A 26,423-nucleotide genomic window follows, 5' to 3' on the forward strand; every position below is an offset into this window, starting at 1 on the left:
ACACATTTGAATGATCACATTTTACCTTTTGGAGTTACCATAGTTCAGAATCCCCAATGTGTCCGTGCCAACTCTCCAGTCCATGCGTGAACTATCCTGCCCACCTCTTCATCGTCACAAACCACTGCAGTCCTCGCTCCGCTGTCCAGCTACATGGGCTCTTTCTGCCTGGAAAGTGACCCACATCCTGCCTCCTGATCTTACCTTCGAGAACTCTGTTAATTTCTCTCAGATCATCACACCCCCCACTCCCAATTCTCATCACAGTCGTAGCTGGTTGTCTACCTCCTCTTCACCATGGCCTATGCTCCGTGGGGGCAGTGTCCATCATCTTGGGCCCAGATGTTTAACATACATTTGTCCAATGAAAATGGACAAAAGGGACAGGGGAGACAGACAGGTCTGGTGGGCCGGACAGACAGACTGAGATGGAAGGTGGGGGAGACGCTGCAATAGGAAAGGTCGCAGACAGGGCAGACCAGTGGGGGTTGAGGGCAGGGCTGCCAGACAGAAGCAGCAGTCGGTGTGGCGGCCAAGGCGCCTGGAGCGAGGTGCGAGCGGGTGGCGTCTCCACAGGGGGCGCCCGTCGCCGGGGGCGTGGCCTCGTGAAGCCCCTCCCTCCTTGCTGGTGACCAGGCGGGCAGGCGGCTCTCAGTGGCAGCGCCGACATGGCTGCGCTGGTGGAGCCGCTGGGGCTGGAGCGCGGTAAGCGCGCCAGGGGGTCCTGCCCACCCGGTGGCGTCCAGCGTCCTGGACCCCCGTCCCCGCCCCAACCCCCGCAAGGCATGGGCGGTGGGTGGGCTGACGGATAGGGCAGGGGTGGGGGGGTGGGCGGGGCGTCGTGAGTCTGGCTGTTAGCGGGGTTGGGAGGGTCCGTGGGCGAGTGGGTCGGGGAGGGGTGCCCACTGCACACCCCTGTCTGGGCGTGTACGGGGATCCTGGGGACGCAGGGTGCCCTTGCCGCCAGGTGTCCGCGGGTGTCCTTCCTGGGGTCTGTCTGCGCTCGCCCTTACTCGGTTTCTGGTCGCATCTCTCGGTGCTCCTCTGCGTTTTGGTGTCTGACTCTGGTCTACGCGCCCGCCCCCGCCCCGCAGATGTATCCCGGGCGGTGGAGCTCCTCGAGCGTCTCCAGCGCAGCGGGGAGCTGCCCCCGCAGAAGCTGCAGGCCCTCCAGCGTGTCCTGCAGAGCCGCTTCTGCTCTGCCATCCGGGAGGTGAGTGCCGCGCGGCACTGGGCGCAGACGGCAGCCACAGCCTTCCTGCTCGCCCCGAGCCCGGGGACTACACCTCCCAGCAGTGCCTGGGGCAACCCGCCTTGAGGTGTTCGTGCGTCTGCTCTGGGATTCTTTGGGAGTTGTAGTTTCCTTTGACCCCAGGTTGCGGGGGCGGGATGGTTCCTTGGGTGGGAGAGTCCAAGGAGGCTTGGACTCCTCTGTTGAAGGGAGGAGGGGACTGGCGGCTCCCTGATGCTGCTGAGTCCTCACCAGGTGTACGAGCAGCTCTATGACACGCTGGACATCACGGGCAGTGCTGAGATCCGGGCCCACGCCACAGCCAAGGTAGGCGCCCCTTACCCCATCATTCAAGGCATCCATGGAACTTCTAATGTCAGTCAACCCTGGCTCCTCCTTCGTGATTTTTGTCAGATCTCTGTACCACCCTTACTATTACTTTTTGATAATTTATTTTAGGTACTCTCATATTTTTAACTTAAATATCATATAAAGAAAGGGATGTTTAGCCCTGGCTGGTGTGGCTCAGTGGATTAAGTGCCCGTCTGCCAACCAAAGGGTTGCCGGTTTGATTCCCAGTCAGGACACATGTCTCCGTCCTGGGCCAGGTACCCAGTACAGAGTGCACAAGAAGCGACCACTTTTCCCTTCCTCTCTTCCTCCCTCCTTTCCCCTCTCTAAGGACAAATAAGTAAAAGGAAGAAAAGGTATCTTTACCAATTGTAAATTGAAACTAGTACTACTGGATGCCATATTCGGAGATAACTTTAAGCACCTATACAATGAAATATCAATAAACACCAAAATCCGATTAAACTATAGTCAGATGCTATTTCTTGCGGCTTCCTGGGGGCTCTCAGCTTCTTCCAGGCCTCGTTTTCCTCTGTTAAAAAGTGAGATTGGCAAGTGGGGAGTATTCAAGATACATGCACAAATGAAGATTTTCTCTTTGACATGTCTGCACCATCCAAAGTGAAGCAAAGGGGTCACGCAGTCATTATGGGGTGATCTTCCGTCGAACCATGCAGTTGCAGGCGCCTCGAGCTTGGGAAAAGCTGTCTGGCCTCAATAGCTCTTCCTTGCCCGGATCCTCCACCCCAGTCTGCAGGCCCCTCACGTCCCGATGTGATGCTTTCTCCCTCCCAGGCCACAGTTGCTGCCTTCACGGCCAGTGAGGGTCATGCACACCCCAGGGTAGTGGAGCTGCCCAAGACGGATGAGGGCCTGGGCTTCAACATCATGGGGGGCAAGGAGCAGAACTCGCCCATCTACATCTCCCGAGTCATTCCTGGAGGTGTGGCTGACCGCCACGGAGGCCTCAAGCGCGGGGACCAGCTGCTGTCTGTGAATGGTGTGGTGAGTGGGAAGCCGGGGCAAGGCTGGGAGCGGGGTCAGAGTTTCTGGCATTTATCTAACACACGCAGACTGAGCGCTGCCTCTGTATCCAGCCACGTGCTGGACACTGCCATGGACCCTGAGAAAAGTTGGCCTCCGCTCTTACCATCAAGAACTCCCTCTCTGACAAGGGAGGGTAGACCTCATCCAGGGAGATAATAATGAGGAAGCACAAAGCATTGTGATGTGGCACCGGACCAGGGGAGAGGAAAGAAGTTTTTACTGGGGAAGGAACATTTGAGTTGGGTTTTGATGGATGAGTAGGAGTTCTGCGGGGAAAAAAAAAAAAGATGAAGGTGTTACTGGCTGAGGTTGTTGTAGGTAGGGGCTGTGACACTCCTGTGAGGTAAAGAACTCGGTTCTGATGGAGGACGGGGGCATGCAAGTAATTAAAATCACTGGTTCGAGTCAATGGAGACACAACTACATGGGTGGTTGGGGACCGCTTTGTAGGGGCTGAGTGCCAGCCTAAGAAGCTGGGACTTTGTCTCAAGGGTGCTGGGGAGTCGTGGCAGGGCTGGAGGGATAGACTCAGCTTGGAGGTGTAGATAGACCCCTTTGGGACTCTGTGGACTGAGGGGAGAGACCGAAAGCCAGGGAGGAGGCTACAACGAGAGTCCACTGGGGAGGGAATGAGGCCTAAGCTGGGGCCAAGGTGGTAGGGACAAAGAAGGGGGAGTCAGGGCAGGAGTGATAGGGCCAGGAAGTAGCTGACTGGGGAGGGAGGGGCTAAAGGTGGTCTGGGAGGTCTAGCTCAGTGACTGAGTGCTCATGGAGCTTGTTCCTCGCATCAGGAACCTGGGAAATTTGGAGGGAGGACACTGAGCCAAGAGTTCCTGCCTCTCCTCGCATGAGGACAGGAGGTTCAGCAGCTCAGGGCTGGTGGCAGGTCACTAATGGTCCTGTTTCCGGGGTGGAAGCCGGGTGAGGGCGGTGGGCCCTGGGCCCAGCTGTCTGTGCACCGTCCTGCAGAGCGTGGAGGGTGAGCAGCACGAGAAGGCTGTGGAGCTGCTGAAGGCGGCCCAGGGCTCTGTGAAGCTGGTGGTGCGCTACACACCTCGAGTGCTGGAGGAGATGGAGGCCCGCTTTGAGAAGATGCGCTCTGCCCGCAGGCGCCAGCAGCACCAGAGCTACTCGTGAGCTTTCTGCCCTCACGACTACCCAGGGCCTCCATGATCTGCCCTATCCCCAGACTCCCAAAGCAAGCCAATGATTGCTGAACCCTTGAATGCCACCCCCAGGCATGGCCTCTCTCCTGAGAGTCTGACCCTTGACCCCTGACTCAGACTCTCCCCACCAAGCCATTCTGGCTAAAGCCCTTGGGGACTCAGCTGACTCCCATTCAAGATCTGGAAGCTACTCGCCCGGGAATTCCTCAACCCACTTCCCTGAGCCCTTGGTTCTGGAAACCCAGCCCTAGCTCTTACCCTTCCATCCCCAGGTCCCTTACCCTGAGCCTGGGTTCCTTCTCTTCACCCTCCTTGCAGGTCCTTGGAGTCCAGAGGCTGAAACCATAAATCTGGACCCTCCTGCTCACCCGTCTCCTGTACAGTATTTATTGTCACCTGCTCCTTATTTAAAGATCTTTGAACCTCGCTGCGTGTTTGTGTGTCTGTTCTGGGTCTTGAGATGTGGGGGAGGGAGTGAGTGAGGGAGAGGAACTGAGGTTGAGACCAAGCCCTCAAGAAGCCCTTTGCAGAGTCCGAGAGCTGACATGGAGACTTTTCTCCACATCTGAAGGTGGAAGCCGGCCAACTTCCTAGGGACAAGTCCAAAGACAGAGGCTGAGACCCAGCCTGGGTCTGAATGCGAATTCAAACATGAAGACAGCACCCTCTAATTTTAAGAGACTCTGAGGGTGGAGGCCAGGCCCCTTCTGTAGCTGGTCCTACCCAGGAGTCCAGAAACGCTGTGGGAGCCAGTGGGTGTTCTCCCTGTGGGCGGGACGGAGCAAACCATTAACCTTGTCTGCCGGGGGAGCCTTGCGTGGGAGACAGGGGTGGGGGTGCCGCGTGCAGTTCCCGAGACAGGCGCAGAGTGCAGAATAAGGTGCACTCGCTGACCCGGCATTCACCCCACGTTCAACCCAAGCACGTCTCCGTGAGTCGCCCCCACCTTAAAAATACAACCTTTACTCCCACCTCGCCGCCCGCCCAGCCCCTCCTGTCCCGTGAGGCGCGAGGGACGGCGCGCATCGCCGCCGGGATCCGGGGTCGCGACTCGCGTTCCACGCCGCGCGCCACTCGCTCCAGGTGACATCATCTCCCTGCCGGGCTCCGCCTTCCGCCCCATAGCCGCCTCACGCCGCACCCCTATTGGCCAACCTGTCTTGAGCCCCGCCTCCCGCTCTCCGCCCGCGCGACCCCTCCCTGCCGGTGCGGAGGCGGGGTTTCGCCTCCTACCGGTGCTGACGCTGTCTCCCATTGGTCACTCAGAGCCGTCTGTCAGTATCCTGTTAAAGGGGCCACGACCGCCCGGGAGCCTGTTGGGGGGAGGGAGGAGGAAATTTTTTTGGGGGGAAGGTGGGATTTTGGGGGGCGCTAGTGGGCACCCCTGGATCTGGCGGCTGCGGCCTCGTGGGGGAGGCTTAACTGTGACAGGGGTAGGGGGCTATTTTAGGGGGTAGAGGGCTGTAAGACTGTGAGAGGGAGGGGGGTCCCCAGCGCCCAAGCCGGAGCGAGAGACGCGGAGCCCGCGCCAGCGGCGGAGACAGGGCTCCGGCGCTACAGATCCGGGCCCCGGCCGCCGCCAGGGGCCCCGCCCGGTCCCCCCACCCCACCCCACGTCCCTCCTGCAGCCCAGCTCCGCCCGCAGCCGCCGCGGACCAGGTAGGTAAGAGCCCGGCCCGGCCTGCCAGGCAGCGCCCACCCCGGGGACCCCTCGCGGAGCTTCCCCCGCCTCCCCGAGATCCTGGATTCCCTTCTTCATCCCCGGGGACCCCACAGCCCAGATTTCACAGCCGAGCCCCAGAGAGTCAGGCGTGCCCCTCCCGGCTCTCGGAGTCCCCAACCGAACCCTAGAATCCCGGGCGTACTGCCGCCTTGCGCCGCCTCCAGGGCCCAGGAGCCTGGATTTCAGTTCCACCCTGGGAACCGCTCTGGATCCAGATCCTCCTCCTCGGCCCAGTCCCGACAGCTCCAGGCACCGCCGCGGCTCTGTCACACTCTCCCGGCGAGGGTCGCCCGTCCCCCGTCGCGACTGTACATAGTCCCCCATTCGCGCACCCATCTCCAGCCCTCCGGCTTGGGCAGCCGGCTTCGTCCCTCAGTCCAGGCCGACTCGGCGGCCGCCCTGGACACAGGCCCGCTCTGGAGCTGTCCATGGTCAGCCCGCTCGGCAGCCTCGCCTCCCCCACCTCCCGCTGCCGCCGCCAGAGAGGGGGCGCCGGCGGCGCGGGGATCCCCCGCTCCGCGCCTTTGACCCGGGGATACCCGGGCCCTCCCCGACCCGGGCTCCGGGACATCAGGGTTCCGCTGGCCAGGCTCTCCACCTCAGCATCTCAGGTTTCCGGGACCCCAGCACCTTCCTGAGGAGTCAGAGCTTTCCGAATGCTCCTGCCCTGTCCACCTTAGGGACCTGAGCACCCGGGGATCCAGGTTCCCAGCCTTTGCCCCCTTTAGGTCCCCAGTTCAACAGCCCCTGTACTCCTCAGGCAAATATACCCAGTCTCCTAGTACCCCAGCATCTGCCCCTTAGGGATTCGGGCGCCATGACTCCGTTTCAGGGACTCGGAATGCGATTGTTAATGCAATTCTTTGGCACTTCCCGCACCACCCCACGCCCCCGCACCGCCCCCGGAGACCTAGATGCCGGTCTGGTCCTGCATCCCCTCAGGGACCCAGGCGTTCAGAGCCTAGCTTCTGTACTGGTCACCAGCCTATATGGAGGCCACCTGCCCCAGCCCTCCCACCCAAACCCCTGTCCTTTATCTCCACAAGGATTCAGGAATCCAGACCTCCCAGCTGTGCCCTCCTCCTGCCCCAGGTATCTAGCTCCTCATCTCTTACTGTTAGGAACCCAGGTCCCCACAGCCTCAGGACTCCCTTATCAACCTGACATCTCCCAGGCGCCTTGACAAACTCCTGCCTCATCCCCCATTTCATCCCAGCTGCTGGGTTCCTGGGACTCTATTTTCTCCCCCAGGACCCAGCTTCTGGAGCTATTTCCAGCACTCCACTGCTTTCTCCGGCCCATACCGTGATGTCCTATCCTCTGAGTACACACTCTCTCTCTCAGGCTGTACCCACATGCCAAACACACATGCTTTTCTCCAAACGTGTTCTGTGACTTAGGCTCCTTAGTGATCCAGAAGCTACCCGCTGCCTTCCACTTTTCCAGTTAAATATTGCCCTTGCAATGCTCCGCATTCTAGATTCCTTCTAGATCCCAGAACACGCCCAGTCGACATCTGTGTTTCATCTTCCCCAAGGCATGTTCTCAGTTCCAGGCTAGATGTTAAATTCTAGCCAAATTCGAATCCCTCCATCTCCTCAGGCATGTTCTGAATTTTTAGACACCAATCTTAGCTTATCCTCTGCTAAAATTTCATTTTAGGAGTGTTCTAGGTTCTAGCCATATCCTTGGCATTGTTTTACATTCTGTCTCCAGGAGCCTTCTAAGTTCTAGAATGTGTGTCTTCCAATTGTGTTCTGTTCTCCTTCTCTGAATTGTGCTACTGATTCTACGGGGCACTTTTCTGCTTTGGGTTCCACCCAATTCCACGGTCTTAAACCTACAGGATTCCCACCGAAGCACTCTAACCTTCCTTCTTCCTTCCTCAGGTTCCAGGTTCTTGGCCCGTCCATTCCCACCTCTGTTTATCTTTTCCTGAGTGCGATGTTAGTTTAGAACTTGTCCTCTGGTGGCCTGTGGGCTTACTCCTCTATCTGCCACTTCAGCATTCTAAGCATGCTCTGGGCTCTCCCCTCTTCTAGAGTCTTCAGCCTAGAAATGTCCTCATTTCCGGAACACAACGTCTCGCCTTTGCCAGCTCAGTCCTTATGCCAGTAAATTCTCAACTCCCAGCATGCATCCCTCTACATCTTCCTGCAGGCATGACTAAGTTCCAGGCAAACTCCTTGCTACTTTCTAGGTTTTTCTCCACCTGCAGGGTGCGTTCTGAATTCTAGAGCATTTATCTTTTTCATTCTGTGTTCTAGCATTATCTAGACACATGATAAAAACAAGGATGCAGCCACTGCTGTACTCTAGGTTGTATCTTTCTCCCGGGTAGGTTTCAAGTCCTAGATTATGTCTCCTGACTAGGTCTGTTGTGCATTGCGTTAGGTATATTCTTAGGTATCATTCTGAGGTCACCCAGTCGGTCTTGAACTTACTGATTGCTCTTGGCTGGTTCATGGTTCCAGACCCAGCTTCTAGAATATGCCCTACGTGTAGCTCTTACCCAGCTCACATGGGAAATGTGGAAGCATGTGTCCATTTTCGCACTCTGTACTGTGTCTACATGTCAGTGGCTTTTCGGATTGTTGCCCAGCCTTGCTGTGTTTCATTTCTTTCTCAGTGAATTCAAAGTTCTAGCACAGCCTCCCTAAAACATCCTGTGTTGCATGTCGTGAGTAAGTTCTGGGCTTTGGATATGGTGTTTCCGGGCCTAAGGCTGGCCGGCCCTTTTGTAACCGGCCCTTTTGTAAACACGTTCCTGAATCTGGCCTCTGAGCTCTGCGATACCGCTGTCTAGATTCTCAGATGCACCTGTTCAAAGACCCAGGGGACCCAGCCGCCTCCCCCCCCCCCCCAGGTTCCAGGGCACTCCTCTTCTCTCCAGGGCAGTCCTCTCCTCTCCACACAGGAGTCCAAGGCCCCGGTCCCAGGCTTTGGACACAGTCCGAACGTTAGGCGGGGCTGGGCAAGATCTACTGGCAGAACCGGTTATGCCCCAGCCGGAAGGGAGAAAAGGAAAGGAGAAGTCCCTCCTGCTTTCGGCTGGGCCAGCTGGACCTGTCCAACCTGCTGTGTGCGAGGGAGAGGCGCAGGACAACTCGATTCATCTCCGCCTACAACCTGTGTACCCGAACTCCTGGGTCTTGGGAGCCTGCACTGCCGGGTTTTGGGGTGAAGGGGTTTGAAGGCTGGGTTTCTGAGTCTATGGTTGGAGGTTTAAACCCCAGACTCAGGTCCCAGGGGAAGAGCAGGTGATATCGCTGCCTCCTGGGATTGGGAAGGAGGGGGCTGGAAGCTTAGCCTCCTGAGTCTGGGGAAGGGACTGCAGGATTCTTGAGACCTGAGGGAGGAGATGGATCCTGGACCCCTGCCCCCTGCCATGCTTCTCTCCATCCCCATGTGGAGTAGCTCTTTAGATTCTTCTGGAGCCAAGGTCCAGATGAGAAATTGAAGGAGAGGGGAGTTGAGCTGGATAGCAGGTAACCACGCACCAGCAGTGACCTAATTCTGTGACCCCAGTCTTGAAGTCAGGGTTCTCATCTGGGCCTGTTCTCGCTCACGCAGTGCGTTGAGGCAGATTCTCAGCAGGGCCAGACTGAATTTTCCACTGTTAGTCAGGCAGTGCCAGGGTCACCCGGCTTCGGTTTCTTGGACTAGATCGGGCCTAGGTTTGCTGTTAGTGCCTGGTGGAGTCTGACCTCGGTTTCCCTAAATATTCTCACCCAGCTGGGCAGTACTGGCTTCCTGAGAGCAATGGGTTTCAGGTTATTCTGTGCCAGCATCGGAACGCACAGACCTCAATTTTCTTCTGTGCAATACCTGGGTGGTTAGGCCTCAGTTTCTTTTATGTGGTATCAGAGTGGCCATGTCTCGGTTTGTGCCTTGACGAGGCCGGTCTCTGACCCCTGCCCCTTCCCCGCACCTGCAGGCCAGCACCGCCGCCATGATGTGCGAGGTGATGCCCACCATCAGCGAGGATGGCCGGCGGGGCTCGGCGCTGGGCCCGGACGAGACGGGCGGCGAGCTGGAGCGCCTCATGGTCACGATGCTCACGGAGCGCGAGCGCCTGCTGGAGACACTGCGAGAGGCGCAGGACGGACTGGCTACGGCGCAACTGCGGCTGCGCGAGCTGGGCCACGAGAAAGACTCGCTGCAGCGACAGCTCAGCATCGCGCTGCCTCAGGTCTGGGCGGGGCCGGGGCGGGGCCTTGGACAGTGTGGGCGTGGAGAGGGCGGGCCGGAGGGGCGGGACTTGGCGCTTGGAGGGGAGGAGTCAGCGGGGCAGGCTTTGCGGGTAACCCTACTGGCCTGAGCCGCTAGAAGGGGCGGGGCTTAGCGGAGGGTGGGGCCTTCAAACTCATCGGTGCAATGAGGGACATGGGGAAGAGGTTGACCTGATTGCCCAAAAGATTGATCTTGTCTGTGGACAAGATCAAGATTGACCTGATCTTGTCCACATCTGGACAGGAGTTTGCGGCTCTGACGAAGGAGCTTAACTTATGTCGGGAGCAGCTGCTGGAGCGGGAGGAAGAAATTGCGGAGTTAAAGGCGGAGCGTAACAACACCAGGGTGAGGGTCGTTGGGGGCGGGACCTAAGTGGTGAGGGCGGGGCCTCGCGGTGTTGTTGCCTGACCCATCATCTTTCTTCCCCACCTCGCCTTCCCCTCTTCTCCCTGCTCCCACTTCTCGGCTGGTGTCCTCTGGTCCCCTCCTTCCTAACCATCTCTATTTCTGTACCACTCCTTCCTTGGCCCCGCCCCTACCTCGGATATCCCTTTCTCTTTTCCTGACTTGTCTCGTTCCTTACCCCTTTACTTGGCTCCACCTTTCTCGATGTCTTTCTCCACGTGTCCGACCTCCCTGTCTGAACCACGTTTTCCCTCTATCCTGCTTCTCTTTCCATGTCTCTTTGGCCCGGTGCCCTATCCCTGTAGCTTCTGCTGGAACACCTGGAGTGCCTGGTGTCCAGGCACGAGAGGTCACTGCGCATGACCGTGGTGAAGCGCCAGGCCCAGTCCCCAGGCGGGGTCTCATCAGAGGTGGAGGTGCTCAAGGCTCTAAAGTCCCTCTTCGAGCACCACAAGGCCCTCGATGAGAAGGTATGAGAATGGTCGATCCTGGATGCAGAAGGGAAACCCGTGCGTGGCGGCGGCTGTTCTGAATTGGTTGGGGACGTACTAAGTGGGAAAAAAAGTTGACTCTGATTGACTGGCTTGGGCAGACTGAGACCCGGCGGGTTGTAAGTGGAAAAATGAACTAGGGTCAGGCTACCGGTGGGCGGGGCTTCTTTGGTGGCAGGTTGGGGCTACACATCCATTATAGATAGAGGAATTCTCACGTGGCCCTATCAGGCCCGGTGCAGAGGTGTGCTGCACTATGGCCAAATGTCCTACATTGGATCTGATCTCTATCTCGCTCTTGTCCTGCCCCATCCCCAGGTCCGGGAGCGGCTGCGGATGGCGCTGGAGCGGGTGGCAGTGCTAGAGGAGGAGCTGGAGATGAGCAACCAGGAGGTGGGGCCAAGAAGGGGAGGAAGGGACTAAGGAACTCCCAGTTGGGTGCAGCTGATTCTGGGCTGTAGAATCTGTTGGGGGCAGAACTAGAGCAGAGGACCCATGGGGATGGACTAGGGAGAGAGCCAGTGGGGCTCCTGAGCAGGGCTCTGAGGAGAACTGCCTAGTGAAGGGTGAGACTAAGGTGAGAACCAGGGGCTGGGGTTCACGGGGGAAACCCGCTCCTAAGGAAGCCATTGCCTGGGAAAAGTCAGGGCTAAAGAGGACAAGAGGAAGGCTCAGGACAGCTCTGCAGGACAGCTGAAGAGAGGTATAACGAGAGCACAGGGTCTAAGGGTGCCCCCAGCAGCACTGAAGAGGGTTTTCTCCGTAGCGGGCTGGTGCCAGCGGGAAAGAACTAATCGTGTGACCCCATCTCCGTTTCCCGTTCCCAGACCCTGAGCCTTCGAGAGCAGCTGTCTAGGCGCCGGTCAGGGCTGGAGGAGCCCGGCAAGGACGGGGACGGGCAGGTAAGCTGGAAGCCCTTCGCTCCTTTTGCTCTTCGTTGACCCTCATCCCTGTGACTACCACTCTGTCCTCTGACTTTGTCATGGTCCTTTCAATGTTTGATATGGTCCTCACTTACCCTGGGACATTCAGATGTCCCCAAAAACCTGATTCAGGTCATGTAGTTAACTTCTGGGACTTCCACGATCCTTACTGATCTTTGATTCATCCTCCACCCCCCGTCAACTTTCTCCTTGCGTTCTCTCTCTCTCTCTGTTTCCCCACTCTGGGTACTGTCCCTTCCTCCCTCGCTGTCCCCACCGCAGACCCTTGCCAACGGCCTGGGTCCTGTGGGGGATTCCACCCGGCGCACGGCGGAGCTGGAGGAGGCCCTGGAGCGGCAGCGTGCGGAGGTGTGCCAGCTGCGGGAGCGCCTGGCGGTGCTGTGCCGCCAGATGAGCCAGCTGGAGGAGGAGCTGGGCACCGCCCACCGTGAGCTGGGTAAGGCCGAGGAAGCTAACGCCAAGCTCCAGCGCGACCTCAAGGAGGTGAGGCCGGAGCCCCTGGTGGGTTGCCCTCTGTCCCTCCCCTCCTCCTTGCCCTCCCCATCTCCCTCGGCCCAAAGCCACAGAGCTCGTGAGGGAACCTGGATTCGGTTCACACAAGTCGTGTAGATTCTCCCGCTCTCTGAGCCTCAGTTTCCTCACCTGTAAAATGAGATTATGATTTTTGCCAGAGGATTGGCATACGCCACACACATGGTAGGCTCTCAGACACTGTTCGTGGTTATGTTATCAGTGGGGAATTCTCTTGTGCCTTCACACTGAATTCCTTTGTCTGCATTTCATCCTGGCTCCTGGCTTAGGGGCCCTTCGTCCTAACTCCCATGTCCCAGGGACTGCCGGGAAATGTAGGCACGCATTCTCGAAGACCCTTCACCTCACATTTTAAGCCTGAACGGCCCTGGGGCCTGTTGGGAAATGTGGTCTGCCACCACAAGGGCTCCCAAGACAGAAGAAGTCCATCCTCCGTGAGACCCTGGAGCACTTTTTCTGGGGTTCTGAGCCTATGCTACCCTCAGGGCTCTTGGGAGATGTTGCCTCCCAGGTGGAAGGGACCTTTGTTTCCCAGCGAGTTGCCTTCCTAGGGCACTTGCTCTGTGATTCTAAGCCTGGGCTGTGCGAGAAGTTGCTGAAACACCTAAGGCCTGGATTTTTGCGGCAGGTGGTCCCAGAAGAGTGGAGGAAACGTCCCATCCCATGAACCTTAAATCCATCCATACAGGGAGGGTCTAAGCTAGTACTGTTCTAGAAACTCACAGAAAGCGTGGTACCATGGTACCGCCACCAGGGGGACTAACGTTGGCTAACTCCTGGGAGCTCTTGGCAGGTTTGGTTCCACCATTCTGACGCCTGGATGTCGAGGGACATTATCTCCCAGGACTCCCTGGGGGTGCCTAATCTGGGCCTCCAGGCCTGGGTTACCCCCAGGGCTTTTGGGGAGCTGTAGCGCACGCTGCCCTTTGCCACCTCTGCAGGCGTTGGCCCAGCGGGAGGATATGGAGGAGCGAATCACAACGCTGGAGAAGCGCTACCTGAGTGCCCAGCGCGAGGCCACGTCTCTGCACGACGCGAACGACAAGCTGGAGAATGAGTTGGCCAGCAAGGAGTCGCTGTACCGGCAGGTGGGGTCGCTGCCGGGGAGGGGCGATGGATGAGGAGGGGGTCGTGGCCTGTGCGACCTATCTCCTGCCCTCTCTGGTCTCCGTCCTACCCCTAGAGTGAAGAGAAGAGCCGTCAGCTGGCTGAGTGGTTGGACGACGCCAAGCAGAAGCTGCAGCAGACGCTGCAAAAGGCAGAGACCTTGCCCGAGATAGAGGCGCAGCTGGCCCAGCGAGTTGCAGCGCTCAATAAAGTGAGGGGAGGCCTGGGGCGGGGCCTAGAGCCTGGGGGAGGCGGGGCCTAGAGGAGGCGGAGCCTTGAGTCTGGAGGAGTGGGAGGTTTGCTGCCTGGACTCTGGGCAACAAGGCGGGGCCTGGAGTCTAGGAAAGGGATGGGGCTTCGAATGGAGACAGGGCCTGGAGGTCTGCGGGGCCGGGGGTGGGGGGCAGTTCTGTAGTTTGAACTGAAAGGGTGGGTGGCCTGGAACGTGAACTGATAAAGGAACAGGGCCTGTAGAAGAGGGGCAGGGCATGAGTCACAGGTGCAGGGTCTGGAGTCCCGTGGGACGAGTCTGGAACTCTGGGCGCCGGGCCTGTAACCCAGTCTTGGCAGAAGCGACACTGGGGCCCGACTGGGTCCTGGCGGGAAAGTCAGAGGTCACGGGTCCCATCCCCCTAGGCTGAGGAACGGCATGGGAACTTTGAGGAGCGGCTTCGGCAACTGGAGGCCCAGTTGGAGGAGAAGAACCAAGAGCTGCAGCGGGTGAGGGAATGGACTGTGGCAATGAGGGCGGGGCTTTGAGGCTGGGGCGGGGCTTAGATGAGGGAGTGGGCCTGGGGCGGGTGTTGGGAGCAGGGGCTGCCTTCGGGACCCTCTGACGCCCTCTCCTCCGAGCAGGCCCGGCAGCGGGAGAAGATGAACGATGACCACAATAAGCGGCTGTCCGAGACAGTGGACAAACTCTTGAGCGAGTCCAATGAACGGCTACAGCTTCACCTCAAGGAGCGGATGGGGGCGCTGGAGGAGAAGGTGCGCCCCAACCCAGCACTCCGATTACCCTGCACCCCGGACTACCTCTTGCCCGAATCCCTGGGCCCCAGATATTCCCTCCCCTGCCCCGGATCCATTACTGGAGACCCCCCCCAAACCTGAGCATTCCGAATCTGACAGACTTCTCGGCTGCATTACCTGGACCACTCTTTCACCAAAACAGCCCAAGAGCTAAATTCTGAGGCAGCCATACCCTGAGTTTTTGGCTTTTCTCCAAGCCCTGAAAATGCTATGGACCCTCGAACTGAGCCTTCTGGTTATACAAGACACAGAATTCTGGGGCTCCAGGGGACTCCCCTACTCTGCCACATTTTTGGACCCACAACCGCCAGGCCCTCCAGCTCCCCATTCATGCTCACCTCCTTCCCCTCTCGGACCCCCAGAGTATGCCCCTTTCAGGCCCCCCCACTCACTGCACCCCTGTCCCCCACAGAACTCACTGAGTGAGGAGATTGCCAACATGAAGAAACTTCAGGACGAGCTGCTGCTCAACAAAGTAGGGAGGGGCCCGGAGGGGAGGACCGGGCCGTGGAGCAGGCCTGGCTTCCTTGGAGTCAGCTGGGAGGGGCTGTGCTGTGGGCACAGTCAGACCGATCCCTCTAATCTGCTCCCCACAGGAGCAACTCCTGGCGGAGATGGAGCGCATGCAGATGGAGATTGACCAGCTGCGGGGAAGGCCACCGTCCTCCTACTCCAGGTGACAGCACCCTCCTGCCCCACCTCTACCCACGGGCCCCCGTGGCCCAGCTCATCCTTTCTGATCCCCACGTGGCCTCCACCCCCACTACCTGTCTTCCTGAGACTTCCCTGATCTCTTCTTTTTGGACCTCTGACCTCATGACCTCTGACCCCAGGTCCTTTTCCCTGGCCTTTGACTTCGTATCCTTCCCTTAGTCCCCTGACCCGGGCCCTTCCCCATGACCCCTTGTCTCCATTTCCTTTTCCTGACCCCTTGGTCTCCACGCCCACAGGTCCCTCCCTGGCAGTGCCCTGGAGCTCCGCTACTCCCAGGCACCTACGTTACCTTCCGGCGCCCACCTGGACCCCTACGGGGCTGGCAGTGGCCGAGCAGGCAAGCGGAGCCGCTGGTCAGGGGTCAAGGATGAGCCCTCCAAGGTCAGCAGCCGCTTCTGGGGTTTGCCCTGAGCCGGGATTGGCAGGGCAGCCGTGGGAAATGAGGTGGATCACACGGGGCTCTGGACGGGGGCCGCGTGGGGAAACAGGGTGTCCGGGACCCACGCTGTCTTCTCTCCTCCTCCCACAACCCCGTCGCCCCCACTGGGCCGGATGCCTCTTCGTGTGGAACCCCTGCTGCCTGGTGAGAACCGCAGAGGAATGGTGGCGGGGTGGGGAGAGGGGTGGGGATGGTGGGCGGGGTGTGGAATCCTAGAATGGGTGGGCTTAAGTGAAGAAAGTAAGTGGGCTGGGCCAACGGAAACTGAAATGGGGAGGGGGTGGAGTCACAGTGGGGCGGCCTGGTCAAGAAAAGGGACCTGTCAAGTCAGAAAACTGAGCTGGAAACCGTGTCGGGGGCTGGATCTCATGGCAAGGGCAGCCAGTGTCAGGAAATGTAAACAGGGTCATGGGCAAGGTCGGGAGACCTGAAGGGCAGCCCAGGGCCAACCTGGGCCCCCGCCCACCCCGGGGTCCCTCTGTCTCCACACAGAGACAGGAATGGGAGCGATCTGCCCCCGCGGGGTCCATGCCGCCCCCGTTTCCTGGGGACCTGGATGGCTCCGACGAGGAGGAGGCGGAGGGGATGTTCGGGGCTGAGCTGCTGTCCCCCAGCGGGCAGGCCGACGTGCAGACCCTGGCCATCATGCTGCAGGAGCAGCTGGAAGCCATCAACAAGGAGATCAAGTGAGGGTCGCCCCGCCCGCCCAGCCCGCCAGCCAAGCCCACAGCCCCTCTGGCCATGGAGTTGGGTGTGATGGCCAGATCCCATCCCTCTTCCACTGTCCTCAAGAAATGTTCCCAGCCCCCCAGCCCAGCCTCCAGTCACTCCCTCCCCGGAATCCACCCAGAAGTCTCCTGTATAATAGGTATGCATATGTACCTCCCTTGCATATGTGGTCAGTACTCACAATTTCTCACTACAGCAAAGGCTGCACCCTCAGAATTCTCAATCCAGTACATCGACAATTTCCCAGTACACCTTGGATTTCATGGCTTCCCACAACCAGTAACCAGAGACTCCTGGTCCCCCAGATTCTCGACATAAGCACCCCATTCCAAAACACCAAGAATGTTGCTATAGCACATCAAGAACCACACCTCCGCAGAGCAAGAATTCCTACCTAATATAACAAGAATTCTCTACAGATTAAGAGTCACCTATCATATAAAGTGCACCCCGATGCCCCGGCAGCGGCCTCCTCTGCCAATTCTCTAATGCCACGCCCTCCCCGGGACCCAGCAAGTGCACCGACCTGACCCCCACCTTTCATTCACACTCATTCGAACATGAGTCACCGACTCTGACACGCCAAGACCTTCCCAGAGCCGACGTTGACCTCAGAATCCCAGATCTTATCTCGATCCTACTAAGATTCTGTTCTTGCTGTTCTCTTGGGAACTTGACCTCTGGCCCACAAAAATTCCCTTATAATTTCCCAGAACCAGTTGGTTATCATCGGGGTCGCCCTGATCCTCCTCCCTGATCCACCTCCACAGCCTCCAGACCCTGTCATGGCCTCTTCACTCCCCTCGAACCTGTGAGGCCATCATGGATCCAGCAAGACCTTCTGGCCTCACTATGCCTTCCTCAGAACTCTTTTTTTGTTTTTTAATTATTTATTTCTAGAGAGGGAGAGAGACATCAATGTGTGGTTGCCTCTTAGGTAGCCCCCACTGGGGACCTGGCCCACAACCCAGGCCTGTGTTCTGACTGGGAATCAAACCTGCGACCCATTGGTTCATAGGCCAGCGCTCCATCCACTGAGCCACACCAGCCAGGGCTTTCCAAATGCTTTCGGAGGTCTGCCTCAGTCCTCTCACCAGTCTCCCCCTTTCCCTCTTCAGGCTAATCCAAGAGGAGAAGGAGACAACCGAACAAAGGGCAGAAGAGCTGGAGAGCCGGGTGTCTGGCTCCGGCCTGGACTCGCTGGGCCGCTACCGCAGCAGCTGCTCACTGCCCCCCTCCCTCACCACCTCCACCCTCGCCAGCCCCTCCCCTCCCAGCTCTGGCCACTCGACACCCCGTCTGGCACCCCCTAGTCCTGCCCGTGAGGGCACCGAAAAAGCCGTGAGTGTTCCAAAGTCTCGGCGTGGCGGGGTGGGTGGCAGGTCGGAAGCGGGGCTCCTGGGCAGACGGCACCAGTAGCTCCTCACGCCGGTGGTTTTCAAAAGCAACCTTAGCTTTTCCTAAAAGTGCCAACTCAAAGGGCACAAAGGGAAGGCTGAGCCACTGTGTTCCGGAATTCGAAATTGTACTTGAGTTAGCTCTGGTCTACTTTTAGCCGTTTTTTGTTTTTTTTTTTTTAAGAATTTATTTATTTATTTTTAGAGAGAAGGGAAAGGAAGGAGGAAGAGGGAGAGAGAAACATCAATGTGTGGTTGCCTCTTGTGTGCCCCCTACTGGGGGCCTGGCCTGCAACCTAGGCTTGTGCTGTGACTGGAAATGGAACTGGCAACCCTGTGGTTGGTTGGCAGGCCAGTGCTCAGTCCACTGAGCCACACAAGCCAGGGCATATCTTTGGCAGTTTTATGCATTAAATCTCTGCAGAGGATTTTTAAAAATGTCTGTGACTAAACATACATTTGAGAACTACCATTAGATCCTCAGAGTTGACTTTCAGGATGCATTAGAGATATTAGCCTTATTTTTTTTTAAAGATTTTATTTATTTATCCTTAGAGGGGAAGGGAAGAAGAGAGGGAGAGAAACATCAATGTGAGGTTGCCTCCCGCACACTCCCCGCTGGGAACTGGCCTGCAACCCAGGCGCGTGCCCCGACCAGGAATCAAACCACTATCCTTCAGTTCGCAGGCCCGCACCCGATCCACTGAGCCACACCAGCCAGGGCTATTAGCCTTATTTTATTGCCTTAAACCCAAGCTTTGTTGCTTCCAGGCCCTGTAACCGAGTACCTTTCCCTGAGGCAATGCGGCACCATAAGCTAAGACACTGTCAATAGGAGCCCATCAAGCTCCAGTGGGACGTTGCTTTATGTTTCTCTACAGCTCACCCCCACTCCCTTCAGAAGTGGTGCCCAAACCAGGGGCAGCTCAGACACCCCTGAGTAGACATCCCAGCGAAGGAGGAGCCCCTGAGATGACTGCCCCAACTCAATCCAGCCTCTCTACGTCTCTATCCCCAGAATCACGTCCCCAAGGAGGAAGCTGGGGCTCCACGCGGGGAGGGGCCAGCCATCCCAGGAGACACCCCACCTCCCACTCCCCGCTCTGCCCGCCTCGAGAGAATGACGCAGGCCTTGGCACTACAGGCAGGGGCCCTGGAAGATGGGGGGCCGCCACGGGGAAGGTCAGCAGGGACAAGAGATGGGACAGGGACGGGCTTGTCCGGGAGGATGCAGTGGGAGTGGACAAAGGCTCGGGATGAGAAGAGGCATCCCGGATGGGATCTGGCCTCACCCTGTCCTGCTCACCCAGCGAGGGCACACCAGACTCCCTGCACAAAGCCCCCAAGAAGAAGAGCATCAAGTCATCCATAGGTCGTCTCTTTGGCAAGAAGGAGAAGGGGCGAATGGGACCACCGGGACGAGACAGCTCCTCCCTGGGTGAGTGTCTTGGTTCCCCTTCCTTCCCGTCTTCTTCCCTCCCTCCCTCCTTCTCTTCCTACCTTTGTTTCTTCTTCTTCTTCACGTCATCACTTGACATTCATTCATGTTCTCATTGATTCGGTAGTTCATTTACAATGTGGAAGGGATAAAACTTGGCAGAGGAAGAGGAGGGACAAGGAAAGGGCCCTTGGTGGCCTGCCAGAGTGACTGAAGGGCTAAATCAATTTGTTGTTTCATTTGCCATATTTTTAAAAGATTTTATGTATTTATTTTTAGAGAGAAGGGAAGGGAGGGAGAAAGAGAGGGAGAGAGAAAGAGGAAGGAGCATCCTAAAGGCAGGGCACCTGGTGTGCTGGAGCCTGTTTGTACTGCCTTATAAAGAGCCAAGAGTTAAGCCCTGGCTGGTGTAGCTCAGTGGATTGAGCGCGGGCCTGCGAACCAGACAATCGCGGTTCGATTCCCAGTCAGGGCACATGCCAGGGTTGCAGGCAGGTTCCCTGCAGGCCAGGTCCCAGCAGGGGACGCACGAAAGGCAACCATACATTGATGTTTCTCTCCCTCTCTCCTTCCCTTCCCCTCTAAAGATAAATAAATAAAATCTTTAAAAAAAAAAAAAACCAAGAGTTAAACTTTCAGGAATTTTGTCAGCTGCTTGACATCATAGTGGTGCTGAAAATTGGCTTAGTGGGATTATTTACACCATGGAAATTGGCAAATGCTCCATATCAGAGAATATCCCCTTTCTCCTCAGGGAGCTAGTTAAACCTCTCCCAGCACACCAGTGCCGCCAGGACAAGGCCAGACCAATCAATCCCCTATTTGGCGGATGTCTCCAGTTTATTGCCTGGCTGGCGGCAATGGTCCCATTCCAGCTGTATCACTCCCTTTCTGTGGCCTCATTCACTACTGGCTTGGGGCCTCTTGTTTTCCTGGCATCCTCCTCACCACCCCCAGCATGAAAGGTTCTGCTTCCCCCTTAAGAATCCCCACATTTTGGCCCTTCCTGCCAACAGCTGGAACACCCTCAGATGAGACACTGGCCACCGACCCTCTCGGGCTAGCCAAGCTGACCGGTCCAGGAGACAAGGACCGAAGGAACAAGAGGAAGTGAGTGCGGGAGTGGGGAGAGCGGGGAGGGCTTGCAAAGATTCCAACGGCATGTTTTTACAGCCATAAAAGTGTTTGCAGAGGGGGTTGTGGTGAAGGGGGCCGTCCAGCGGGGCCGGGGGTCTCCCTCCCTGAGAGCTCTGGCCCTGGCCCCCCTCTCCCCAGGCATGAACTTCTGGAAGAGGCCTGCCGCCAGGGCCTGCCCTTTGCCGCTTGGGATGGTCCCACCGTGGTCTCCTGGCTGGAGGTACTGGGGTCCAGAAATGCCCTGATTCTTGATCTCCGACCCGTGACAGTCCCACCATTAGGGTGGGCTGCGGCCACCCAGCACCATCCACCTAGCCCAGATTGGGGGTGGGGGGTGGGGGTGAGGCCCTGGGAGGGGTCAGGCTTCCTGTCCATCTCTCTGCTGTTCTTTCCTCTTTCCCCCCCACCCCTGCCCCCTGGCCATGCGCACCTAGGCCCTGGTCTCCTGTTGCTTTTGTCTCATCCCACATTTTGCGCTCTCTCTGTCTGGGATTTCCTGACTATTTTTCTGCCTCTTCTCATCTCTGTGTTTGTGTCATTACCCATATTTTTCACCATGTCTCCGGGTCTCCCCATGTCTGTCTCTCATCTCTGTGTCTCTCCTGATCTCTGTCTCTTCCCACCCCTCTCTTTCCCTTTTGACTCTGGCATGACCTATGACCCTCCTCTGTCTCCCTGTGACTCTCATGTCCCTGTGACTTGGTGTGTTTCTTCCCACTGGCAACTTTATGTCTGTCTCTCCTCCACTTGCCTTTCCCCGTCTGTCTCCTCTTCTCACCTTCGTTCTGTCTCTCTCCCGTTTCTCCTCTTACATTGCCTCTGTCTCTCCTCCCCGCTCCATCCGCTGGTCCAGCTGTGGGTAGGCATGCCGGCGTGGTATGTGGCCGCCTGCAGGGCCAATGTCAAGAGTGGTGCCATCATGGCCAACTTGTCGGACACGGAGATCCAGCGCGAGATCGGCATCAGCAACCCGCTGCACCGGCTCAAGCTACGCCTCGCCATTCAGGAGATGGTCTCGCTCACCTCACCCTCGGCTCCCGCCTCCTCCCGCACGGTGAGGGTCCAGCAGCCAATCCTAGCCCTCGCAGCCTCTTGTCCCCGCCTCTTATCCTCAGACTAGCCAATCCGGGCCTGTTTACTCCAGCTTTTCCCCCATAGACCCACTACTCACTTGCCGCTTGGATTATCTCTGGGGGGGCGGGGGGCTTCCCTCCGTTCTCCCTGCTTCCCCTCCACCCTCAACCCTCAGTCTGTCTTAAACACCGCAGCCAGAGGGACCTCGCTCTGGAGAAAAAGCCAAATCCATACGGTCCCTGCACCCCTCCTTTCCTGACTTCGCCTCTTGGCACCCGCTGCTCCCCGTTTCCCGGGGGCTGGCTCTTTCTCAGCCTTGAGGTCTCACCTCAGAACCACCTCCAAGAGGCCTCCCCAACTCAACAGCTAAACTGCTCATTCACGCATTACTCGGATATTAATGCCTTATTTCCCCCCATAGCATTTACTGCCTTCAGGTATTTTATCCTCTCATTCCATACAGAACATTGTGTGTGCTGTGCCTTCTTCAGCCATTGTTGACCCTTTGCGATTCTTGCTGTTTACATGTGTATGTTGTATTCAAAGCACTTGAATGCAATTTGTGGGCAGCATAACAAGTTAACCCAAAAACTTACTTCGGGGGCATCTTCTAAAAATAAGAACTTTTCCATGCCGAGACACCATGCGCTTATTACACCTGAGGACATTACCATTATCGTCCATTTCATCTACCCATTTCAGTCTACATTCAAATTTCCCCTTGCCCATCCCAGACCCTCCAACTGTGTCTGGCACTCAGGAGGCGCTACTTAAATGTTTGTCCCACGTGTGAATTCCTGACGCCTGGGGACCCTGGGAGCAGGTGCTCAGTAAATGTGAATACGCGTCCTCCTTCCCCCAAACCTTTGCCCCTTTGCTAGGTCTGCCACCTCACTCCGAATCCTTTCTGTAATTTATGTGCAGTCAGAGAGGTGACATCGTTAGCACTGGGCCACATGGCGAAATGTCCAGCAGGCCCCCAGTTGGAACCTGGATTTGCTCACCCTCAAAGCCCAAGTTCTGGTACACAGCAGGTGCTTAATAAATAAACGATCATTCCTTTCCTGTCACGGTCTTGCCTGAGCAGTGACCGACCTTTGAGGCCAGAAGGTAGAATGGGTGTAAATGTACCCCACCTGAGCCTCCAGGAGCACGACCCCCTTCCTTTCTGTATCTGGAAGCCCTCTCTCACCCTCCATAACACCCGCAACCCCTCAGTCCACAGGAAACGTATGGATGACACACGAAGAGATGGAGTCCCTTACGGCCACGACCAAGCCTGTGAGTGCCCCCTGCCGGCGGCCTTGGGAATGACACTAATCCTCCATGAGGAGGGGTGGCGGGGGAGAGTCTGTGTCTGTCCGTTTGTCCGTTCCTTTTGCCTTCCTTCACCTGCCCCTTAACCCACCCCTTCTCTCCCCTCTTCCCACTAACGGGTCAGGAGACCAAGGAGATCAGCTGGGAGCAGGTAGGGGGCGCGGGGCGGGACGGGGGCGCATGAACAGGCTGTGCACGTTGCATGGACACCCCTTCTTCTCCGAGCCCCGCCCCTCCCCTCCCCGGAGCATTCCATCATCACCGCAAGGGGGCGCTGCGCGGAGCTCGGCTCTGGACTGTCTCACTGTGGCTTGGTGGGGGTCTGGTAGCAGCCAGGCGGTTCCATTGTTAGCTGTGGTGCTCGCGCCATTCCATTATCGTGGGTTTCGGGGGACCCAGAGGTTGTCCTGTTGCTATAACTAGAGGGAGACGCCATGCCATGCACCGGGTTGCCCGCTGGTTGAAGGGAGAGCATTTGAAGGGGCAGCACATCAGGTGGAGAGGCTGAGGAGGAGGAGGAGGAGGAGCTCTTCTGAAGAAGGGGGAGGCATGGACTCAGCTGAGATGGAAGAACGGTGTTGGACTGGACTTTTCGTTTCTAGTCAGGGGGAGGCATGGATTGTTTCCTTCTGTTAAAGTTAATGAAGGGCTTTGGGCTGATCCAGCACACCGTCCTGGGCCAAGCACAGCATTAAACTAGTGTTTTCCAGACGGCGCGGGAGTGATGGGTGGATCCATTACTCTGCTGTGGGGAGAACCGCGGTAGAAGAATCTATTGTCTCACGTGGGCGGGGGGTGTTAGAGATGGTGGACCAATGCGTCATTCTGAGTTGGGACGATGCTAGACCAGTGCTTCTCACACTCCCATGTGCCGTTCACATCACCTGAGGATCTTGTGAGAATGCAGATTCTGATTCAGTAGCCTGGGCTCTGAGGTTCTGCAATTCCAGCAAATTCTCAGGTGATGTTGTCCAAGGACCACACCTGGAGTAGATGGGGTGTCTGTTCTGTCACTGTGAAGGAGTAGGAGACAGCTTCGGATTGATCCACTCTCCCGAGCAGATGCACAAAGAACATCCTCGGGTTGGGGGGGTTAGACTGTGCCCTTGCATACATACATGGGAAGGGGTCGGAGGGCCTGACCCCTCCCCCACCTGCCCATGGCCCCAGATCCTGGCATACGGCGACATGAACCACGAGTGGGTGGGGAACGACTGGCTGCCCAGCCTGGGGCTGCCCCAGTACCGCAGCTACTTCATGGAGTCGCTGGTGGATGCCCGGATGCTGGATCACCTGAACAAGAAGGAGCTCCGAGGCCAACTCAAGATGGTGGACAGCTTCCACAGGTGGGGGCTGCCGGGCCCATGGGGACAGTCCTGGGGGAAGCCCCCCACTCCTAGAGAGTCTTTGGCCGATGGGACTGGTGATGGGAAATTCATTGGATTATCGTCGGCCCTTTAGCCTGGATTCTCAGGAAATTGACTCCTGCTCCCCTTCCAGCGATAAGATGGCCCTCTAGGAAGAGTCCCAATTCTGAGACAGCTTGGCTAGTTGACTCCACACCCCCTCCAGGTTAGCTAGTAGGAGCTGCCGGTTGAAAGCACCCCAAGTCTGAGAAGCGCAGCAGTCGCTAGAACTGACCGATGGAACAACTCTCTGACCCCTCCCAGAAGTCCACGGTCAGTGGGGAGGGCCCCGATAGGAGCCGCAGTCACTGGGGCTGCGAAGGCTCATTTGTGACTCGACTTCCCCTGCTGCTCAGGGTGAGTCTGCATTATGGGATCATGTGCCTGAAACGGCTCAACTATGACCGGAAAGACTTGGAGAGGAGGCGGGAAGAAAGTCAGACCCAGATCCGAGGTGAGTAGAAGAGTGTAAACGTCCCTCTGGGAGCCAGGTGGAGAGGTTTAGGGGCAGGACTGGAGGAAGGATGACTGGAGGGGGGGAGGGAGGCCAGAGAAGAGTCCTACCGTAAACCCTGGGGTGGAGCCAGTATAGGGGGTGTGGCCAGAAAAGAGAAAACGGGGGTGCAGGTATGGGCTAAATCGGACGGGCCTGCAGCTGAGGGTCCCTTTGGTCCCCAGACGTGATGGTGTGGTCCAATGAGCGGGTCATGGGTTGGGTGTCCGGACTGGGACTGAAGGAATTTGCCACGAACCTCACGGAGAGCGGGGTGCACGGGGCACTGCTGGCCCTGGACGAGACCTTTGACTACTCCGACCTAGCCTTGCTCCTGCAGATCCCCACGCAGAATGCACAGGTGAGCTGCCGCTTGGCCCGGGTCATACTGGGCATCCCCACTTCGCAGTCTGCACGCGGCAACCCCCTCTCCCACCTCTCCTCCCCAGGCCCGGCAGCTCCTGGAAAAGGAATTCAGTAACCTCATCTCCTTGGGCACAGACAGGCGGCTGGACGAGGTGGGCGTAGCAGCGGTTCAGGAGGCTCGGCTCCTGAGCAGCACCCTCAACATTGGAGCTGAAGGGGTCGGGCTTTACCTAGAGTTGTGGTTGGAGGCGGGGCCAGGTTGATGAATCTCCAAGATCCGGAGAGGGGTGGGGTCAAAGGAAGGGGCGGAGTCAGAAGCGACTCCGGTCCCTCACTGGATGCCCGGGCCCTGTACCTAGGACAGCGCCAAGTCCTTCAGCCGCTCCCCGTCTTGGCGGAAGATGTTCAGAGAAAAGGACCTCCGAGGCGTAACTCCCGACTCAGCTGAGATGCTGCCTCCCAACTTTCGTTCGGCCGCAGCAGGGGCTCTGGGCTCGCCGGGGCTCCCTCTTCGCAAGCTGCAATCAGAAGGTGGGTGGGTGGCTCCCCCAAGCGTCAGCCCTTCCTCCCTTCCCCTTCTTCAGGGTGGACGAAGGACCAACTCAACATTTCAGAAGCCTCTCTCTCCAGGTTTTGAAATGTCCTCGCTCATTCCCCCCCCACTCATGGCAAATGGGCTGCTCCGATATGCCAACCCTCTGCTGCGCGTGTAGAATGGATTAGTCTCGCGCCCCCTTTCCACGGTGGGAAATGAACTCGCCTCCTGTCATCTGGGGCACCTTGGATGAATCCAATGCTGCGAGAAAGGGAGGGAAGGCAGCGAAGAGTCTCCCGTTACTGTTATTTCGGAAGGGGAATTCCAAGGAAGGATGTTTGGGGTTGAGAGTCGGAGAAACCCTGGGTGGGGGGGCGGGAGTGTGGGGCGTGGGCGCGCGCGCATGCGCTGAACCGCTGCTCATCCTGGCTGAACAGCTGCTCGCTCTCTCCGCAGGCCAGACTTCTGGAAATTCCCGGGCAGACGGCGTTTCGGTCCGGACCTATTCCTGCTAGTGCAGGCCTCCAGGTGAGGACTGTACTGGGCGATCTTGGGGGTTCGGGTCGGCACAATGGATCTGCACTGCTCCACATGCTGCCCGGCGTCCATGCAGGTGACCTCACTCGAATGGAAGAATCTTCCAGAGGCTGGGCTGTTTCCCCTCCTGCCCAGAGTGTGGTCTCGCCGGGAGCGCGGGCCGGGGAGCTCCCGCCGAGGTCTGGACCATCCGTACAGACTAGAGGGGAGCGCGCGCCCCTGCCTCACAAATGGACTGGGCCTGGACCAAACTACATGAACTGGACCGAGAGGGGAAAAGAAGAGGGCCGGAAGCAATTCCGCGCCCAAACTTCCACCTCCCTTTTCTCTACTTTGTAATTTATTGGTCAGTTTCCCAGGGGAGATGGGTGCCCATTCTCCGCGGGAAGGGGGCGGGGCTTCCCTCCCGGGCCGCATGCGGGGAGAGGCTGCCCCTCCCCTTTCTCCCCAGTCGCGGGGCCCAAGTCTTCCTTCTTCGTCCGAAAGGAGGGGAGGGGGGACTCGCTGCTACAAGCCTCGCCCCCTGTGCCACTCAGCCCCGCCCCGCCCCTCGGGTCGCCCGTTGCCTGGGGTCAGCTGCGGA

General features: G+C 57.9%; 2 protein-coding genes across 4 annotated transcripts; both read left to right on the top strand.

Annotated features, from left to right (window-relative positions):
* The first annotated feature begins 632 nt into the window (after positions 1–632).
* LIN7B (lin-7 homolog B, crumbs cell polarity complex component) lies at positions 633–4,215 on the top strand. The gene is made up of 6 exons (XM_037140848.2): positions 633–705; positions 1,095–1,213; positions 1,487–1,558; positions 2,378–2,587; positions 3,599–3,762; positions 4,114–4,215. The coding sequence occupies exons 1-6, from the start codon at positions 669–671 to the stop codon at positions 4,133–4,135; spliced, it is 624 nt and encodes a 207-aa protein (XP_036996743.1). The 5' UTR covers positions 633–668; the 3' UTR covers positions 4,136–4,215.
* A 1,132-nt stretch (positions 4,216–5,347) lies between these two features.
* PPFIA3 (PTPRF interacting protein alpha 3) lies at positions 5,348–26,214 on the top strand. Of its 3 annotated transcripts, XM_037140935.2 has the most exons (30): positions 5,348–5,454; positions 9,456–9,710; positions 9,995–10,096; positions 10,462–10,626; positions 10,966–11,040; positions 11,475–11,549; positions 11,853–12,074; positions 13,064–13,210; positions 13,306–13,440; positions 13,866–13,949; positions 14,085–14,216; positions 14,671–14,733; positions 14,855–14,934; positions 15,209–15,353; positions 15,910–16,097; positions 17,259–17,481; positions 18,556–18,719; positions 18,848–18,975; positions 19,992–20,085; positions 20,251–20,332; positions 20,966–21,166; positions 22,405–22,467; positions 22,628–22,654; positions 23,674–23,849; positions 24,266–24,363; positions 24,588–24,763; positions 24,852–24,920; positions 25,128–25,299; positions 25,760–25,831; positions 25,917–26,214. In XM_037140935.2, exons 2-29 carry the CDS (start codon positions 9,471–9,473, stop codon positions 25,816–25,818), a joined length of 3,585 nt encoding a protein of 1,194 aa, XP_036996830.1. In that variant the 5' UTR covers positions 5,348–5,454; positions 9,456–9,470; the 3' UTR covers positions 25,819–25,831; positions 25,917–26,214. The 3 variants fall into 3 exon arrangements, with proteins under 3 accessions (XP_036996830.1, XP_036996829.1, XP_036996832.1); XM_037140934.2 differs by having other exon boundaries at positions 25,760–26,214; XM_037140937.2 differs by lacking the exon at positions 22,628–22,654 and having other exon boundaries at positions 25,760–26,214.
* Positions 26,215–26,423: the final 209 nt, after the last annotated feature.

The sequence above is a fragment of the Artibeus jamaicensis genome, unplaced genomic scaffold (assembly GCF_021234435.1).
Source record: "Artibeus jamaicensis isolate MK-2021 breed Jamaican fruit bat unplaced genomic scaffold, CSHL_Jam_final scaffold_804, whole genome shotgun sequence".
Classification (NCBI taxonomy): domain Eukaryota; kingdom Metazoa; phylum Chordata; class Mammalia; order Chiroptera; family Phyllostomidae; genus Artibeus; species Artibeus jamaicensis.

What these genes read in the sequence shown, in the direction of transcription:
- LIN7B (XM_037140848.2), top strand. Translation starts at nt 669, where the DNA reads ATGGCTGCGCTGGTGGAGCCGCTGGGGCTGGAGCGCG. An exon ending in GCCGCTGGGGCTGGAGCGCG is followed by an intron (nt 706 to 1,094) that starts GTAAGCGCGCCA and finishes CCCGCCCCGCAG; the next exon opens with ATGTATCCCGGGCGGTGGAG. An exon ending in TCTGCTCTGCCATCCGGGAG is followed by an intron (nt 1,214 to 1,486) that starts GTGAGTGCCGCG and finishes AGTCCTCACCAG; the next exon opens with GTGTACGAGCAGCTCTATGA.
- PPFIA3 (XM_037140934.2), top strand. Translation starts at nt 9,471, where the DNA reads ATGATGTGCGAGGTGATGCCCACCATCAGCGAGGATGGCCGGCGGGGC. An exon ending in GCCATCAACAAGGAGATCAA is followed by an intron (nt 16,098 to 17,258) that starts GTGAGGGTCGCC and finishes TTCCCTCTTCAG; the next exon opens with GCTAATCCAAGAGGAGAAGG. An exon ending in ATGGTGGACAGCTTCCACAG is followed by an intron (nt 23,850 to 24,265) that starts GTGGGGGCTGCC and finishes CCTGCTGCTCAG; the next exon opens with GGTGAGTCTGCATTATGGGA.